Source organism: Anolis sagrei, chromosome 4 (assembly GCF_037176765.1).
Source record: "Anolis sagrei isolate rAnoSag1 chromosome 4, rAnoSag1.mat, whole genome shotgun sequence".
NCBI classification, from domain to species: Eukaryota; Metazoa; Chordata; class Lepidosauria; order Squamata; family Dactyloidae; genus Anolis; species Anolis sagrei.
The window spans coordinates 10,805,325-10,823,492 of NC_090024.1; the positions used below are offsets into that span (position 1 = coordinate 10,805,325).

General features: G+C 39.8%; 1 protein-coding gene across 16 annotated transcripts in view; it reads left to right on the forward strand.

The window, feature by feature from the left end:
• PTK2 (protein tyrosine kinase 2) overlaps positions 1-18,168 on the forward strand; it is a 261,253-nt gene that overhangs the window by 101,108 nt on the left and 141,977 nt on the right. For all 16 annotated transcript variants that reach the window (XM_060775934.2, XM_067467264.1, XM_067467263.1 and 13 more), the window contains 2 exons: positions 4,645-4,871; positions 13,536-13,702. In XM_060775934.2, the coding sequence (XP_060631917.2) occupies positions 4,677-4,871; positions 13,536-13,702 (362 nt within the window). In that variant the 5' untranslated portion in view covers positions 4,645-4,676. The remainder of the gene's footprint in view (positions 1-4,644; positions 4,872-13,535; positions 13,703-18,168) is intronic.

Sequence of the window (18,168 nt, forward strand, 5' to 3'; positions counted from 1 at the left end):
TTTTACACTGAAAAACTGGTGCTACTGCTTCCGTTTGAAATGCATTGTTGCTTTCTGGATAATAAACGCCAAAAGGAAATCTGAATTAAATCTCTGAGGATTGGCTTGTAAGGATGATGCAGAAACAAAGCTGTTCTTTTTATCCCAAGAGGAACATTAGACATAAATAAAAGGATATAGGCAAACATGCCATGGGAATAGTGATTTCACCTCTTCAGGGACCACCTTAAATTACTGAAAAGAAGAACTAATGAAGAAAAAGTAGGTTAATCTACATAGACGTGAAGCACTAGCACTTCACTGTGTTGGTCTCCTTTTGACAGAATTATACTACTTGGTCATTGAAGTGTTTATAAATAGTTGAATCATTCGTACATGTAAACATATTGAAATACTAGCCAAACAAATAATTTTGCCAAACATGTAAACATTATTTGTATGTTCAAGTTTTCAGAACCTTCTTTTCTCAGGATGCATCTCTAAGCATATGTACTCACTGATGAATTAATGATATGGATAATAGTAATGCCATTGAAACATTGTCAAAAACAACAGCAAAACCATTGAGTCTAGCTGAATTAAATTATTTGAATCAATTTAAGTGTTGTGTGTCAGGCTGAGTAAAAAAAAAGTCTGGAAGGAGTGATTGTTGTAAAGATATGGCAAGTGGGAGAAGTGTTAACCCCCTCTTTATCTGCCACTACTTCCCTGAAGTGATTATTCTAGTGTGTGTATTCTAGAGAAACACCACATGAGAAATAGTGTCTCCTGCTGTTTATCTAGCTTCCAGCATCTAACTTCTGGAAGGTGTGGAGGGTCAATCCAGTTACTGCATGCCATGGCCAAGTACATCAATGGCAAATGGCACTTCTGATAGAAAGCATTGTATTAGTTGAATTCATGATTTATTCTTCAGGTTCTTTTCAAAGTAAATTATTTCTATGAGGACACATAATGAAGATAAACATTTTCTACCAGGGACCCAGTTTTTCCTTCTTCTCTAATGAACAGTGGGGGAGATAAGTGCTGTTTTGGTCGGCAGTACAGGAGATGTGTATCTGACTGTACTATGGGTACCTGAAAATGCAGACATCATTAAATTATCTGACTCCTGGTCCCAGCATACCTTCCCTTAGTCACCTTTATTTAGTACAGTGAAGGAATTTCTTGGTCCTTCAGGGCAGCTCCATGCTAACTTCTTAGGGAAGCAAACCACAGAATTGCCTGGAGTACCTAGCACATTCCTAGAAAGACCATTTTCCATGGGTAAGTGAAACTCTGAATATAGGTTACACAGGTTTTGTGGGGGTGGGTTACAGTATTTGAATTCATTTGTTGACGGAATTGGTCCTGTGGATTATGTATGTCTTCTGTTGTAATGGGTATCTGTAGAGCCCCTGTATTCCAAAAAGCTGGCTTGATTTGAATTAGTAGAAACTACCGAAGTCCATGCCCTTTTTCTTGGAAGTATTTATTTATTGTGTTTGAAGTAGATTTCTGTATAAATGAAAGATTGGCATACTTTTCTAACCAGTGAAATCAGATTTGTAGAAGAGGCCACCTTATCTCAGGGAAAATGGTAGGAAGAACATCACAGTGGTAAGCATTGCTTGTAGTCATTAGTTATCTGTTGTTGTTATGATCCCAAATTCCTGTTAGCTGGTTCAAAATGTCTTCCATTCCCTCCTTTAACTTCCTGTCCTAGTGGCTTGATCTCAGAGGCTTTTAGTGTGTACCCTGTGGCAGAACAAGCCAAGGAAGAAAGTTGCCACATTTCTTCTAACAATTCATTATGTTTAACAACTGTATTGAATTCCAAACATGATGCAGGAGGTCATCTGTGGCTCATTAATATCAACATATCCTGCATTAATCGTGTTTGGAGTAGCACCACTGAGAAGAGTTAAATTTGATTTGCATTAAGCCTTAGTAATGATCACCTGCTTCCACTGCTCATGTTATTTGGATTTTACAATTACTGTCCTAGCATTTCCCAGAAAGCTGTAAAATGTGATAGCACTGCAGTAGAATTCTGGATAGGTGATTAATCTACTATATTACATTGGATGTAGCAGGAGCACTGCAAGTATCTTTAGCCCTTGTAAATATGACTATGGAGACATGTAACAGAACCCTGATGCTGGAAATTCAAAACCATGAATTTGGATAGGAATTTGTGGAAAAACGCAGGAAAATGCAAATATAGCATAATAAATTGTTAAGTGTTTTTCACATAATTTAATTTTGGCACAGCAGTGTCAGTAAGTTCTTAGCCATCAAATGTCCATATTTAGCTTGCCTTTGATCAATCCAGTTTTATAGCCTTGAGAATACAGAACACTGATTCTGAAATGCCTTTTCGGGGGAAGGAGGCAGAGATTAAATTTGATACCAGAAGAAAGTACTATATATGCCTCTAGTCGAGCATGCTCATCTCTCAAAGCTGTAGGCAGATCAGGGCAGGTTTTCTGGGACCAGTTTCATTCTGGCAGAGTGAAAGATGCCAGAATGAAGTTGGAAGATGTCCATAGAATGGTGGCCAAAATGGTCAGAGGCCTGGAAACCAAGCTGTGGGGAATGACTTATAGAGCTGTATATGTTTAGATTGGAGAAGAGAAGGTTGAGAGGGAATATTATAACCATGTTTAAATATTTGAAAGGATATCACAGTGTTTTCGGCTGCTTGTTTTCAACTTCTGTACAGACTGAACATGGAATAATGGATTAATATTGCGGGGGAAAAGATTTCACCTAAATATTAGGAAGAACTTCCTGACTCTAAGAGCCATTCAGTGGTCCAATATGCGGCTGCCTCAGACATGGTGAAGTCTCTTTCTCTGGTGGTTTTTAAACAGGCTGGATTGCCATTTGTCAGCAGGCTTGGATTGTATCAGTGGCGTAGAATGGTCTTGGACTAGATGGTTCTTGGGGATTCTTCCAACTCTATGATTCTGTGATTTTATGTTTCTTGAATTATTTGTTTACCATAAGCAATACTCTGGCACATGGCAATTGGTGCTACCTCTGGAGAATCACCACCATGCAGAAAATGCCACACTGTTCCTGCTGTTTGTTTTGAATTTATCTAGAATTTATTTTCTTGTAGTCACTACTTACCTCTGTTTCTCATATTGAAAACACTCATTCAGGCATGGATTTCTTAACTATATCTTGTACTGTGATGACTGATTAGAAAAACACCCTTTTAGCCTTGCTGTAATTTTATTGTACTTCATTATCATGCAATGGTCATGTTCCATCTGAACATGAGGAAGTACTTCCTGACTGTGAGAGCCGTTCAGCAGTGGAACTCTCTGCCCCGGAGTGTGGTGGAGGCTCCTTCTTTGGAGGCTGGATGGCCATCTGTCAGGGGTGATTTGAATGCAATATTCCTGCTTCTTGGCAGAATTGGGTTGGACTGGATGGCCCATGACGTCTCTTCCAACTCTTTGATTCTATAATTCTATGATTCTATGAAAGCTGACTGGCACAACCTGGGGACCACAACCAGATACAGTGAAGCAAGATCTGCCCTTGCACTTTGCCACTCAGCTGCTGAATACGCACTCTCAGTGTGGAATACATCTCTCCATGTTAAAACAGTGGATGTGGCTCTTAATGAGATATTCCGCATTATCACAGGATATCTGTGCCCTACTCCTCTGGAGATATAATACTGTTTAGCCGGTATTGAACTACCTGATATCTGTCATGAAGTAGCAGCCAGCAATAAAAGGACAAAGGCATTGACATCTCTGGCCCATCCTCTGTTCGGATATCAGCCAGCATGCCAACGTCTTAAATCAAGAAATAGCTTTCTAAGATCTTCAGAGAAACTCACAGGAACACCTCAACAAGTAAGAGTCCAAAAGTGGCAAATTAAAACCTGGAACCTCAATCTGTGGCTGAGACTGGATGAGAAACTCCCTCCTGGGCACACAGAAGACTGGGTGACTTGGAAGATGCTGAACAGACTGCGCTCTGGCACCATAAGATGCAGAGCCAATTGTAAGAAATGGGACTACAAAGTGGAGTCAATGACATGTGAATGTGGAGAAGAGCAAACCGCAGACCATTTACTACAGTGCAGTCTGAGCCCTGCCACATGCACAATGAAGGACCTCCATTATTGACACCAGAGGCACTCGAAGTGGCCAGCTTCTGGTCACAGGAAATTTAGTATAATGTCAAATTTTTAACTTTTTTGGGTTTTTATACAATATAACTGTATTCTCAGTTTGCTTCTGACACGATAAATAAACGTGCAATGGTCCACCTACCAAGCCAGATTCCTGTTCCTAATGTATTTACGTGATGCTTTGTTGTTGATCTTGATGTTATTAATGACAGCATGTCAGTATCCTTTTTTGAATCTATCCCTGACTCTCTCAATCTCCTTTGTGCAAGTTTTTGTTTTGGGGGGACCTTTCTTAACCTTTGTAATGACCTCTTGCATCTTACGTTAATTCTCCTGACTTTTGTATGTGTTCTAGCTGGTCTTCTTTTACTACTGTTTGGAAAGATTTGAAGGTGTTTTCATTCAAGAATAAGCAACTCCTTAATTATTCCAACTTTGTGTCATCTATTTATCTATTTTAAAGTAGGCTAGGTAACACAAATATATATTTCTTTTTCTCATTTCAGAATATGACAGATACCTAGCATCTAGCAAAAGCATGGCGGCAGCTTATCTAGACCCCAACTTGAATCACACGCCAAATTCAAGCACAAAGACACATCTCAGTTCTGGGATAGAACGTTCCCCAGGGACAATGGAACGAGTCCTAAAGGTTTTCCATTATTTTGAAAGTAGCAGTGAGCCAACAACATGGGCCAGCATTATACGTCATGGAGATGCTACAGATGTTTGGGTAAGTTGATTTATCATATTAAAGTACTTTAGAGATGGTTAAATGAAGGTCATTCTCAGAGATAGATAACTTGAGGCTGAGGAACACAGATGTTGCGTGTTTACTTTTAAGGTCTTTACTCAGCACATGCTGTGAGTCATTTCAGGCAAACATTTAATGTCTAGCAATTTTCTCAAGAGAAGAGGATGTGAATATTTTATATGCCATTTTAATTAATCTATTTGATGCCATTGTTCAATTTTTGTGCCACCGATCCCATTTGGATAATGTAGTAAATATAAGAGAGTCATATTAATTCCTATAGAGTTAGGGCTTTCTCAGGAATAGGAAAGGACACAATGCTTGCAGCTCAGTTCAAGATAGAGCTCTAGTATTTATTTATTTATTTATTTATGCACTTGTATACCGCTAATATCTCAGCCTAAATCGGCGACTCATTGCGGTTTACAACATTTAAAAAACAATATTCAGTTAAAAGCATAAAACACATATACAGTACAAATTATTGGGCCACCAATAACAATCCTATGCATCTCATAACTGGAATCGTAATCCAAAATTCATCGTCCGTGTATAACCAATCCTTAGTCATCACAATTCGTTACAACGGATTAACCGAATGCTTGTTTAAACATCCATGTCTTCAATCTTTTCCGAAACACCATCAGCGAAGGGGCTGATCGTACCTCTATGGGGAGGGTGTTCCAAAGCCGGGGGGCCACCACAGAAAAGGCCCTATCTCTCGTCCCCGCCAGCCGAGCTTGAGAAGCAGGCAGGATCGAGAGCAGGGTCTCCCCGGAAGATCTCAAACTCCTGGTGGGTTCATAGGCAGAGATGCAGTCAGATAGGTAGCTTGGGCCGGAACCGTTTAGGGCTTTAAAGGCCAACGCCAGCACTTTGAATTCAGCCCGGTAGCAGATCGGTAGCCAGTGGAGTTGGCGCAACAGGGGGGTTGTGTGCTCCCTGCGCTCCGCTCCTGTTAAAATCATGGCTGCCGAGCGTTGGACTAGTTGGAGCTTCCGAGCTGTCTTCAAAGGCAACCCCACGTAGAGAGCGTTGCAGTAGTCTAAACGGGATGTAACCAGAGCGTGGACTACCGTGGCCAAGTCAGACTTCCCAAGGTATGGGCGCAGCTGGCGCACAAGCTTTAGCTGTGCAAATGCTCCCCTGGTCACCGCCGAAACCTGGGGTTCCAGGCTCAGCGATGAGTCCAGGATCACACCCAAGCTGCGAACCTGCATCTTCAGGGGGAGTGTGGCCCCATCCAACACAGGCTGTAACCCTATGCCCTGTTCGGCCTTGCGACTGACCAGGAGTACCTCTGTCTTGTCTGGATTCAATTTCAATTTGTTCGCCCTCATCCAGACCGTCACAGCGGCCAGGCACCGGTTCAGGACCTGGACAGCCTCCTTAGTAGCAGGTGGAAAGGAGTGACAGAGTTGGACATCATCCGCGTACAGATGACACCGTACCCCGAAACTCCGGATGATCTCACCCAGCGGCTTCATGTAGATGTTAAACAACATGGGAGACAATATTGAGCCCTGAGGAACCCCACAAGGCAATGGTTGTGGGGTTGAACAGGTGTCCCCCAACAACACCTTCTGAGATCGACCCTCCAGGAATGACCGGAGCCACTGCAAAACAGTACCTCCAAGACCCATCCCTGCGAGGCGTCCCAGAAGGATACCGTGGTCGACGGTATCGAAGGCCGCTGAGAGGTCGAGCAGCACCAACAGGGACACACTCCCCCTGTCGAGCTCCCGGCGCAGATCATCCACTAAGGCGACCAAGGCTGTCTCGGTACCATGTCCTGGCCTAAAGCCAGACTGTGCCGGGTCTAGATAATCCGTGTCTAGTAGCTCAGCAATGTTTCTCACACTTAACTACAAAGTTCCTGGAAACAACATCTCTCTTGTATCCTGATCCTTGCTTAGTAACACATTTGTCTAGACCAGTGCTTCCCCAACTAATGTGGCATCTGTAGCTCACAGGTGTGTCACATGAAAAATGTTCCCCCCATACCGCCACAAACAAAGATTGTCTGGCAGCTGCTTGGAGGGAATGTGTTGGTCACCCCAAAGGAGAAGGAGGAAGCAGAAGCAGAAACCACTTGGGTAGCACCAAGCCCCATCCCACCTTCCTCTTTCATGTCTTCAGCTTTCCGCCTCGCAGCAGCCCAAACAACAGCCACAGCAGGGTGGGGTGGGTGGGGTAGGGGGAGAAGGAGGAGGAAGAAGAAAACATGGGGAGAAGGAGGATGAGTAGGGGCTTGAGGTGAGGGGCCCATGGTGGGAAGAGAAGCACAAAGCGCATCTCATCCAAATTCCTTCAGCTAGGTACAAGATACAGTTGAAGCCCCCCGCCCCAAACAGACAGACAGGCATCCAGCCTCAGTTCAAAAAACTTCAGAGAAGAGACTCCACTGAAAGATACCCCAAGGGGCATCTAATCCAACCCCCTTCAGACATGCAGGAATGCACAAAGCAGCTCTGTCTATCCCCTGTTAAAAAAAAAAACCTCCAAAGAAGTTTAATCACTACAGAAACATAGTGTTAGTCCTGTTATATCTTTTATAATTTGCATAGTTTATTGATTGAGTTGCAGTAATTATCACTTAAACGGATACATTTCTAGTTAAGAAAATAAAATCTGCTGAAAATGATATTTGTGATTAATCACATGAAGCAATGATAGAGGAAACTACACAAGAATGAACTGTAGTAAATAAGAAGTGTAAAGGGGAAAAAAACTCCAAACCTCATTTACACAGTAAAAACTATATGATAGATAGATAGATGTAATGTAATGTAATGTACATTGTATGAAAATCTTATAAAGGGTTGGTTTAACTTCTGGTTTGCTGGTAAAATTGAATCACCATGTTGTGAAAGGATGCATGTCTACAAATCTTGTCATCATGAAATGTTTAGAAAGCACTGGTGTAAACATAGATGTGATGGATGTTCCCGTTCTTGACCTTCAACAATTTTGGACTGCCTTTTTTCATCTCCTCGCTTGTTTTTTATTGGTTTGTTTGTTTGTAACTGGAAGGCTTAGTCCCTAGACCAGTGTTCTGCTTTGATTTTTGACTGTGCTTTAGGTAGTTCACAGAATAAAAGAAAAACAAGTACAATCAAATGTATGTAAAACAAAGAAACTTAAGATTAAAATAGTATTAAATTGTTGATAAAATTAAAACCATCTCAAATAGTAATGTAAAGGCATAAAATAAAAGTACATTAAACAAAAGTTCTATTAAAATAACAGAGTTGGTTTTAAAAAAATCTCAATGCAACAGAAAGATGTTCACCTGCCAACAAAAGGATAGCAACAAGGGCTCACCCTCACCCCCCCCCCCCCCAATTGGTTTACATGTTATGATAAATAGCTGGGAACAAGCAAACAGGCTCATGTGTGCTGTTGTATCACTTTTGATTTCAGCAGGGGAATGATTAAACCACAAGGTATAGACATTAGTTTGTTTTGTATAGCAGTCAAACCAGGTTGTTTAGCTTGATCATTTTTTAATAAATCGTAATTGATGGTTTGTTCTTGATTGATGACTTCCTTGCAGATGAACAAGATAGCAATTCCAGTTTAGAAGCTTCTTGCTTTGTTGAACTGACAGTAAATGTCCCTCAGAAATAATTTTAAAAACATTTAGAACATTTATTTGTTCCCAGTATTTTAATGTATACGCTGTCACCTTTTAAAGTAGTCTACAAGAAACATTTATTGATAGCGGCAGTGTTAGCAAAGAACTTGAAAAACTGAGTGTTGCAATTTATTTATTGGCAAATTGAATAAAAAGATCAATATTCATAGCTCTGTGATCATTTATTACTAAATGTAATCAGTGTAGTTCACCATTCTCTTCTATTTTATGGAAGAGGCAGACTTATTTGTTGGGGGGGAAAGAGAAAGTGTTCTGCTTTTGTTCTGACAGATTATTACCACATTCTTAATGGCTGTGACAACTCACTTTTAAGATGTTGATTCAGAGGAATCAGCACCAGAAAACAGCTCTTCCCCTTAACAGTGAAGGGCAAACTATTTGTAGGACAAGCTGGGAGAAATGCTGAGGAGAGACCACCTTCATTTGCAGAACTTTGATGAAACAAACAGGGACACTGAAGGAGGCAGTGCCTCATAAAAAAACTAACTTTGAGATTCCAAGAAATTAGCCACTTGGTATGCCAAACTTGAGCTACTATAAATCCTTCAGCACCTAGGAGAAGTTCTTGGTGTCAACTATCATTGGTCAAATGAGAGTACACCCTCACTGTAGTAGGTTTGTTCAGGTCCTAGACCACTGGATTCACTTAAGGTGTATATCTTATTATCCTTTCCTTTTGGTTTGGTTTTCTGCTATTGTGGTTTCTGAGGCTGATCTCAGAATGGTTAAGGCATTGCTAAACTGTCTGCTTTTGTTGAGATTTTCTAGTGCTATTCTAATTTGCTATTCGAACTGTGTAAAACCCCAAAGATTTCAACAATGAATATTAATTGCTGTTTTGAGGTTCATAGTTAAAGCCTGAAATAATTTTAAAAATTGGTTAGTTTCCCCCCTAGTTATTTTTTAATATGTAAAACCTGTGTGCCATTTGTCTTGCACTTTTATATTGCATTTATTTATTTTGCAGATAGTCATCTTGAGCATTACTGAACTACATAGGGGTGTTAACCCTTCCCTATGCTATCCTATACACTATCTATCTATCTATCTATCTATCTATCTATCTATCTATCTATCTATCTATCTATCTATCTATCATCTCCCCTTATCATCATCATAGGCTATCACTCGTGGCTGAATATGATTGCTTCCAAGTGTAGGATCTTGGTAGGTGACTGTAGAGACCTATTTCAGAACTGCATGTTTTTTTCACAGTGAGGACATTGATTTCCAGATGGAAGGTGGTCCCAACAAGGGTTGGCTTGGCGTGCCTTCCTCTTGTCACGTCTCTCCCTTTCACCCTACATTTGTGCTTCTTTGAATTCCATGGCACTGTTGGTAACAGCTGACCTCCAGTTAGAACGCCTGAGGACCAGGGCTTCCCAGATCTATCTATCTATCTATCTATCTATCTATCTATCCATCCATCCATCCATCCATCCATCCATCCATCCATCCATCTATCGGCTGGGGTTACACTTAAAAATGTACCTGTTCTGATTTACATTTATTTATTTATTACTTATTTTATTTATTTAAAAGTTTTATATACTGGCCTTCTCATCTCTCTTGAGGGACTCAGACCGGTTTCCAACCATAATATCACATACAATCAATAAAACATCATAATTCATATTGTAGTAAAACATTAAAACAGCAATTGCAATCAATAACTACAATGGTCAGTCGTCATACTAAAATCGTTCATCATCCTCCTTCCATATCTCAGGGTGTTGACTCACTTGTCGAATGCCTGTCTCCATAGCCAGGTCTTCACCTGTTTCCTAAACGTCAGGATAGAAGGGGCGGTTCTGATCTCCAGTGGGAGAGAGTTCCAGAGCCGAGGGGCCACCACCGAGAAGGCCCTGTCCCTCGTCCCCACCAGACGCGCTTGCGACGCCGGTGGGACCGAGAGCAGGGCCTCTCCAGATGATTTTAATAATCTTGATGGTTCATAGGGGAGAATATGTTCGGAGAGGTAAACAGGGCCGGAGTCGTTTAGGGCTTTATAGGTTAACGCCAGCACATTTATCTTGTTCATTACTTGGAGACTGCATATACTCTACTACATTTGTAAATCTCACCCAAATCTACTGTTAATTTCTGACTTATTTATCAATAACCTACACAGTTTTGCCTGATTTTTTTTCAAAAATCATCTTTTTTCCATTTGCTGTTACTAGATTACATACGCTTTTTTGCCTTGAAAAAAGCACTAGCTTTTCCACCGAGGACTCTGTCCTACTTGGCATGATTTCAGAATTGAAATCTGCGTGTCTTAGGCAGACATTCTTTGTGCCAAGTTCAGAAAGCGTAGAAAAATGAATGAATTGCATTCCATAGCTGCTTCTATTCATGTGATTGAGAGAGGGAGAGACTTGGAAGTATGCTCATAAGGGGACTGCTAGAGTATTTGTCTGTCTTTCTTAACTGTGCCGAAACTGGTCCTTTTGGAGTACACCTCCTGAATTTGTGCTAGAGCTCTGGACATGGGCAACCAACTATTGAAAAGGTTTGCATGTCATAGCAACATTATTTTGCAAGTAAAAGATCATGTTAGGTTATGAAATTGCTTGTAGAACATTCTCTCCATGAAGGTGCAAGTTGCACTGGCTTTGCTATAGCCTTTCTGTTTCTGGAAAGCGTGTTTAAGCTGGTTAGTTTATTGTTTGCTTTATCTTGAATCTTTTAGTCCTGTAATTAAATGCTACTTCGTTTATTATTTACCATATAGAGAAGTTATGAACAAGGTCCACTTTCTGTTTTCATTTGCTAAGACATAGTGAGTGCAGAAATTATGATGCGTCATTTATTTTAGCTAATTTTGATCTTTTCACAGCCCTCATAGTCTGTTAATGGGCATCACCAATCGTGAAAATACTAAGAAATATCAAACAAGGAACATATTGCTTCATAAGAGGTCGGGTAAATGGTAATCTTTTACAATATTGCACAGTTTTGAAAAGGTTTATGTTTGGCTTTTTAAATCACTTAGGGTAATAAAATGAATGAACTTTTGCAAAACTGTGCCATATTGTGAAAGAGCTACTGCTGTTAGCACTGTGATGTAGACTCATAATGCCAAAGCACTTTTGCCTTCCTGTTCTTATTTCTTCTTTAGCATAGAATTAGACTCTGAAACGAATTAGTTGGGATCCTAGGGTGATTTTTAGCATAAGATGAAGAAATTGCTGTTCAGAGAAATGCTTTTGTCACTGTGGCGATCCATGCTAACCTTCCAGAACAAACAAAGTAGAAACTGAAGATTCTGGGTCAGCAGATAATACCTTTCCCCTTAGCCTTTTCCATCCACTCACCAAGTTATATGGAAAATTAGTAACAGTGTAGATCAGGGGTCCTCAAACTATGGCCCAGGGGCTGGATACAGCCCTCCCAGGTCATTTACCCGGCTCTCGCTCAGGGTCAACCTAAGTCTGAAACGACTTGAAAGCACACAACAACAACAACAACAACAACAACAATCCTATCTCATCAGCCAAAAGCAGGCCCACACTTCCCATTGAAATACTAATAAGTTTATATTTGTTAAATTTGATCTTCATTTTAATTATTGTATTGTTTTAAAGTGTTTTTGTACTACAAATAAGATATCTGCAGTGTGCATAGGAATTCATTCATTTTTTTCCAAATTATAATCTGGCCCTCCAACAGTTTGAGGGTCTATGACCTGGCCCTCTGTTTAAAAAGTTTGTGGACCCTTGGTGTAGATTGTGACCATGTTTTCTACAGTTATTTTCATGATCAGTGTAGTAATCAAATTAGCTTAATTTGAGCAAAGTTATTGTAAAATGTGTTGTCGAAGGCTTTCATGGCTGGAATCACTAGGTTGCTGTGAGTTTTCTGGGTTGTATGGCCATGTTCCAGATATGTTTCACCCATATCTATGGGTTGGGGGGTCTGTTGGAAATTAGGCAAGTGAGATTTATATATCTGTTGAATATCCAGGTTGGGAGAAGGAACTCTTGTCTGTTTGAGGCAAGTGTGAATGTTGCAATTGGCCAGCTTGATTAGCATTTAATGGCACTGCAGCTTCAAAGCCTGGCTGGTTGCTGCCTGGGAGACTCCTTTGTTTGGAGGTATTAGCTGGCCTTGATTGATTCATGTCTGGAATTCTCCTGCTTTTTGAGTGTTGCTCTTTATTTACTGCCCTAATTTGAGAGGTTTTTTTTTTTTTGAAAAAAAGGATATTGGTAGCCAGATTTTGTTCATTTTCATGGTTTCTTCCTTTCTGTTGAAATTGTCCACATGCTTGTGGATTTCAGTAGCTCCTCTGTGGCATGGTGGTTGTGAGAGTGGTCCAGCATTTCTGTGTTCTCAAATAATATGCTGTGTCCAGGCTGGTTTATCAAGTGCTCTGCTATGGCTGACTGCTCTGGTTGAATTAGTCTGCAGAGTCTTTCATGTTCCTTGATTCGTGTCTGGGTGGTTCTGTGTTTGGTGGTCCCTATCTAGACTTGTTCACAGCTGCATGGTATATGGTAGACTCCTGCACGGGTGAGATGATGCCTCTTGTCCATTTGTTGGATTTTCTTAGTGGGTCTGTAGATCATTTGTAGGTTGTGTTTCTTCATCAGCTTCCAGATGCGGTCAGTGGTTTCTTTGATGCATGTTAAGAACACCTTTCCTCTGGGTGGATCTTTATCTTTACTCTTGTGGCTTATTCTCGGTCTTGCAGCTCTTCTGATGTCTGTGGTGGCGCATCCATTGGCCTGTAGAGCCCAGTTTAGATGGTTCCGTTCACCTTGGAGAATATGGGGTTCGCAGATTCTTTTTGCACGGTCTTATTGTAAAATGCCATTATGGATTCTTTTAAAATGTTACAATAAATAATTCATTACCCTGAAACAATTTTATCCATACATTATTTATAATAAATGGAAATATGCTGTTTGTTATATAACACAGTACTTTGCTCATATTTGCAATTTATGTAAAACAACTCATTGCATATCTTTTCTCCTTAGGGCATAATCCAGAAGATCGTGGATAGTCACAAAGTAAAAAACGTAGCCTGTTATGGTTTACGGCTCAGTCACCTGCAATCCCAAGACATTCATTGGCTGCATCCAGAGATGGGAGTGTCCAATGTGAGAGAGAAATTTGAACTGGCCCACGCTCCAGAGGAATGGAAGTAAGATTAAATTAATTTCCCCACTAATTGAATGTATATCACTTTAAACATTTTATCGATATTTTGGAATGGAAAATTGCAGTAAACATTTTGAGAAGCTGGTTTTTATGTAAACAATGGAGTGAGCCCAGGCATGTTATAGAGCGGTATTTTAGTTTTTAGGAGGCTATGTCTGCTATTGAGAGTATCAACTGGAAGCTTGAAAAATACTGCCAGAGAAAAAATAGAATGACTAACTAGTCAGCATAAATCTTGGTAAAAAGGTGAAAAATAGTGTTAAAAATGGGGAAATGGAGTTGAGTCTGAATGCAGTCAAGTGGGTGGAGGAGCAATAACGGAAGAAGAGGGAATAAACCCATGAAGCCAGAAAGCATGAAGTAGATTCTAATTAGTACATCATCCTGTTTCTTTTGGTAGTCAATAAAAGATCTGTTGAAAGAGCACATGAAGCCCAACCTCAAACAGGACATAAGGACAATCATTCTTAATGTTTACAGTTTGGGATATTTTGGTATTTTTTAGGCTGTAGTAACAGCCGCACTTGAAAAAAGTTTTATTATGGAAAACGTGGAACATCTTTGTACTTCCAGGCACTTTGCATTGTTATAGTGAGCTTTGTATTTTGGGCATTTGAGGGAATATTCTTAATTATTGTCTGTTTGTATTGTCGAAGGCTTTCATGGCCAAAATCACTGGGTTGTGGGAGGTTTTTTCGGGCTATATGGCCATGTTCTAGAGGCATTTCTCCTGACGTTTCGCCTGCATCTATGGCAAGCATCCTCAGAGGTAGTGGGGTCTGCTGGAACTAGGAAAAAGGGTTTATATATCTGTGGAATGACCAGGGTGAGACAAAGGACTCTTGTCTGCTGGAACTAGGTGTGAATGTTTCAACTGAACACCTTGATTAGCATTTGATTGCCTGGCAGTGCCTGGAGCAATCTTTTGTTGAGAGGTGATTAGATGTCCTTGTTTGTTTCCTCTCTGTTGTTGTGCTGTTCTAATTTTAGAGTTTTTTTAATACTGGTAGCCAGATTTTGTTCATTTTCATGGTTTCCTCCTTTCTGTTGAAATTGTCTGTTTGCCTTAATGACTGAACATCAATAGAAATGGGGTGATGTTGAGAGATTGTCCCTCTTTGTGACACCATGACTGTAAAATACAGTGGTATGTGTTTGATATTTAGATAGTGATTAAAAAGATATCTATATAGCCTTTGAAGAGAGCAGGTCAGTAACATATCTTTTGGCTTTCTACTGTTTGTTGTTCCTTTTAAGCCTATATATCTATTTTGATTTTATATGTTGGTTTGTGGTTCATTATGTTGTTGGCAACATATGATTTTGTTAATATTTAAATAGCAGTGATTTTTTTGAGTGAATATGTAGAAAGAGTTAAAAATCTACTGCAAGCACCATGACTAGTTTGAAATACCAGTACCGTGACTTTACTTGCTTCTGCAAACAGTGGCTTTAGATTGAGAATAACAGCTCTTTGAATGATCTCTCTATAGGTGATTCCTTGAGGAGGCTTTGAATAAACAAACTCTGCAAATTACAGACTTTCCCATAATTTCTTTGAATCTTTTCATAGAATCATAGAATCAAAGAGTTGGAAGAGACCTCTTGGGCCATCCAGTCCAACCCCCTGCCAAGAAGCAGGAATATTGCATTCAAATCACCCCTGACAAATGGCCATCCAGCCTCTGCTTAAAAGCTTCCAAAGAAGGAGCCTCCACCACACTCCGGGGCAGAGAGTTCCACTGCTGAACGGCTCTCACAGTCAGGAAGTTCTTCCTAATGTTCAGATGGAATCTCCTCTCTTGTAGTTTGAAGCCATTGTTCCGCGTCCTAGTCTCCAAGGAAGCAGAAAACAAGCTTGCTCCCTCCTCCCTGTGGCTTCCTCTCACATATTTATACATGGCTATCATATCTCCTCTCAGCCTTCTCTTCTTCAGGCTAAACATGCCCAGTTCCCTAAGCCGCTCCTCATAGGGCTTGTTCTCCAGACCCTTGATCATTTTAGTCGCCCTCCTCTGGACACATTCCAGCTTGTCAATATCTCTCTTGAATTGTGGTGCCCAGAATTGGACACAATATTCCAGATGTGGTCTAACCAAAGCAGAATAGAGGGGTAGCATTACTTCCCTAGATCTAGACACTATGCTCCTATTGATGCAGGCCAAAATCCCATTGGCTTTTTTTGCCGCCACATCACATTGTTGGCTCATGTTTAACTTGTTGTCCACGAGGACTCCAAGATCTTTTTCACACGTACTGCTCTCGAGCCAGGCATTGTCCCCCATTCTGTATCTTTGCATTTCATTTTTTCTGCCAAAGTGGAGTATCTTGCATTTGTCCCTGGTGAACTTCATTTTGTTAGTTTTGGCCCATCTCTCTAATCTGTCAAGATCGTTTTGAATTCTGCTCCTGTCCTCTGGACTATTGGCTATCCCTTCCAATTTGGTGTCGTCTGCAAACTTGATGATCATGCCTTCTAGCCCTTCATCTAAGTCATTAATAAAGAACAGTTTGTAGGTGCTTTTGGATTACTGAAAACAATTTTTCTTGCTTTCTTGGGCATCTTTTTAGCAGACTTTCTTGATGTCAATGATGTAGAAATTGTCAAATTGCCTAATACCTTTAATGTTTTAACTGTGTATTATTACTTGATTTATTAGCTAAATTTGTCCTAAATGTTTTATTTAAATTGCAATGTTGTTGTTTATTTTATTGATTTGTTTGCTATGCTTTGTCGGTATTGAATGTTTGCCATTCTTTTTTTGGTTGTAAGCTGCCCTGAGTCCCCCCAGGGAGATAGGGCAGGATAAAAATAAAGTTTTATTTATTTATTTATGATGATTATGATATTATTACTATTAATTGTTTGTGCTTATTTGGACTGTTGAACAGGACAATTTTCTTACCCATTGAGGGACCCACTAGGGATTCATAAATGCATTCTCTTTAGCTGCCTCACACTGATCATCCTCTGCTCCAGTTTGGTTAGATCTGCATGAAATGGGAGCAAAAATGGCTTCATAACAAATCTGGACCCTGATATTTGTCTGGCCCCTTTGTGTTCAATATATAGGAATAATCTACAATCATATATGCAGAATAGATATAGTAACAGTATTGTGAAAAACTGGGGGCTCCAGCATTGTGAGTAGGTTTCCACTCATGCGCTGCCACATGCTTGAAAAAAATATGTACTGTGTTTGGCTCTTGGTGGCCCGCATTTAGTTTGACAGGTGCTAAATGCATTGTAACAAATCAAGTAAATTGCCTCTGTAGACATCTGCCTGCCTTTGCTCCTCACATTAAATTAACATCTGAAAATGTTGTTTTCTGTGAGTCTTTTGTATTAAAGTGTCATGAAATAATAATGAGTCTCTTTGTTCTCTTTTTAGTAAATAAATTTCCATGAAATTCTGCAGAATTACATGTATGATTATTGGGTTTTTTTTAAAAAAAACTATTCATAGCCAGCTAATTTATGTATAAAACAGCTATAGAATATGTTTCAAAGATTAGATGTGAAACGCAAAAAATCTGCTTTTTTTTACAATATTCAATGATATTCCCATGTTTGAATGTATTGTACAAGAAAGGTAATCACTTTTAAAAGCAAAGTTGGATAATTGTACTGATGTTTAGCTGATCAGGTCGAATGAAATTTCTCATGAAAGCACCACGAGATGGTATAAATTATTCAGCATCTTTCCAGAGTATCATTTTATGCTTTATCAAAGTTGTGCAGCCTGTTGTGCTCGCTTAAGCTGTAGAGGTTTGCTGGGAATAATAAAAACCCTGCTGTCGTATTTTTTTAATACCATGAAACACAGCATTTCAGATCAGATGACAGTGCTTGTAAAAATATTTAGATTAGCTGTAGAAGCAGGATCCTGGTGGTGTCCTTGAGCTTAATCGTTTTCTGCACTACACTATATAAACTGGTCTTCTTTTTTGAATGGCTTTAACTTTCCAAAAATATATTAAACATTGGGGGTGGGAGAGACTTACTACTGTCAAGAGGAATGATAGCTTAATTCTGGCATTTATATCCTATCCTTTGGCTATGGCTTTCCTTTTCAGAGCAAAAGGACAACTGCAGTAGTTTGAACTAAGCCAGATTGATATATACAGTGGACCCAGAGATTTTACAAGTTACTCATTTTCTGTTTTCCACTCGCAGTCATGAAACCGCTCCTTTCACATACTGAACACCTCCCTTGTGAATGAAATATATATATCTGATCTTGTGTTGGGGCCATAAAACGTGCCAAAAACGATTTCTATTGATTCTTAGTGACAACATGTGAAGCTTCTTTCTGAGAAATCTCACTCACAAGTTGGGCTCTGTTTCTTTGGAATTTGAAAATCTCAGTCAACTTATTATATAAGTGTGAAAATACAAATACAGATTTTGATCTTAAACAGTGATTTCTGACCTGTGCTCCTGGAAAC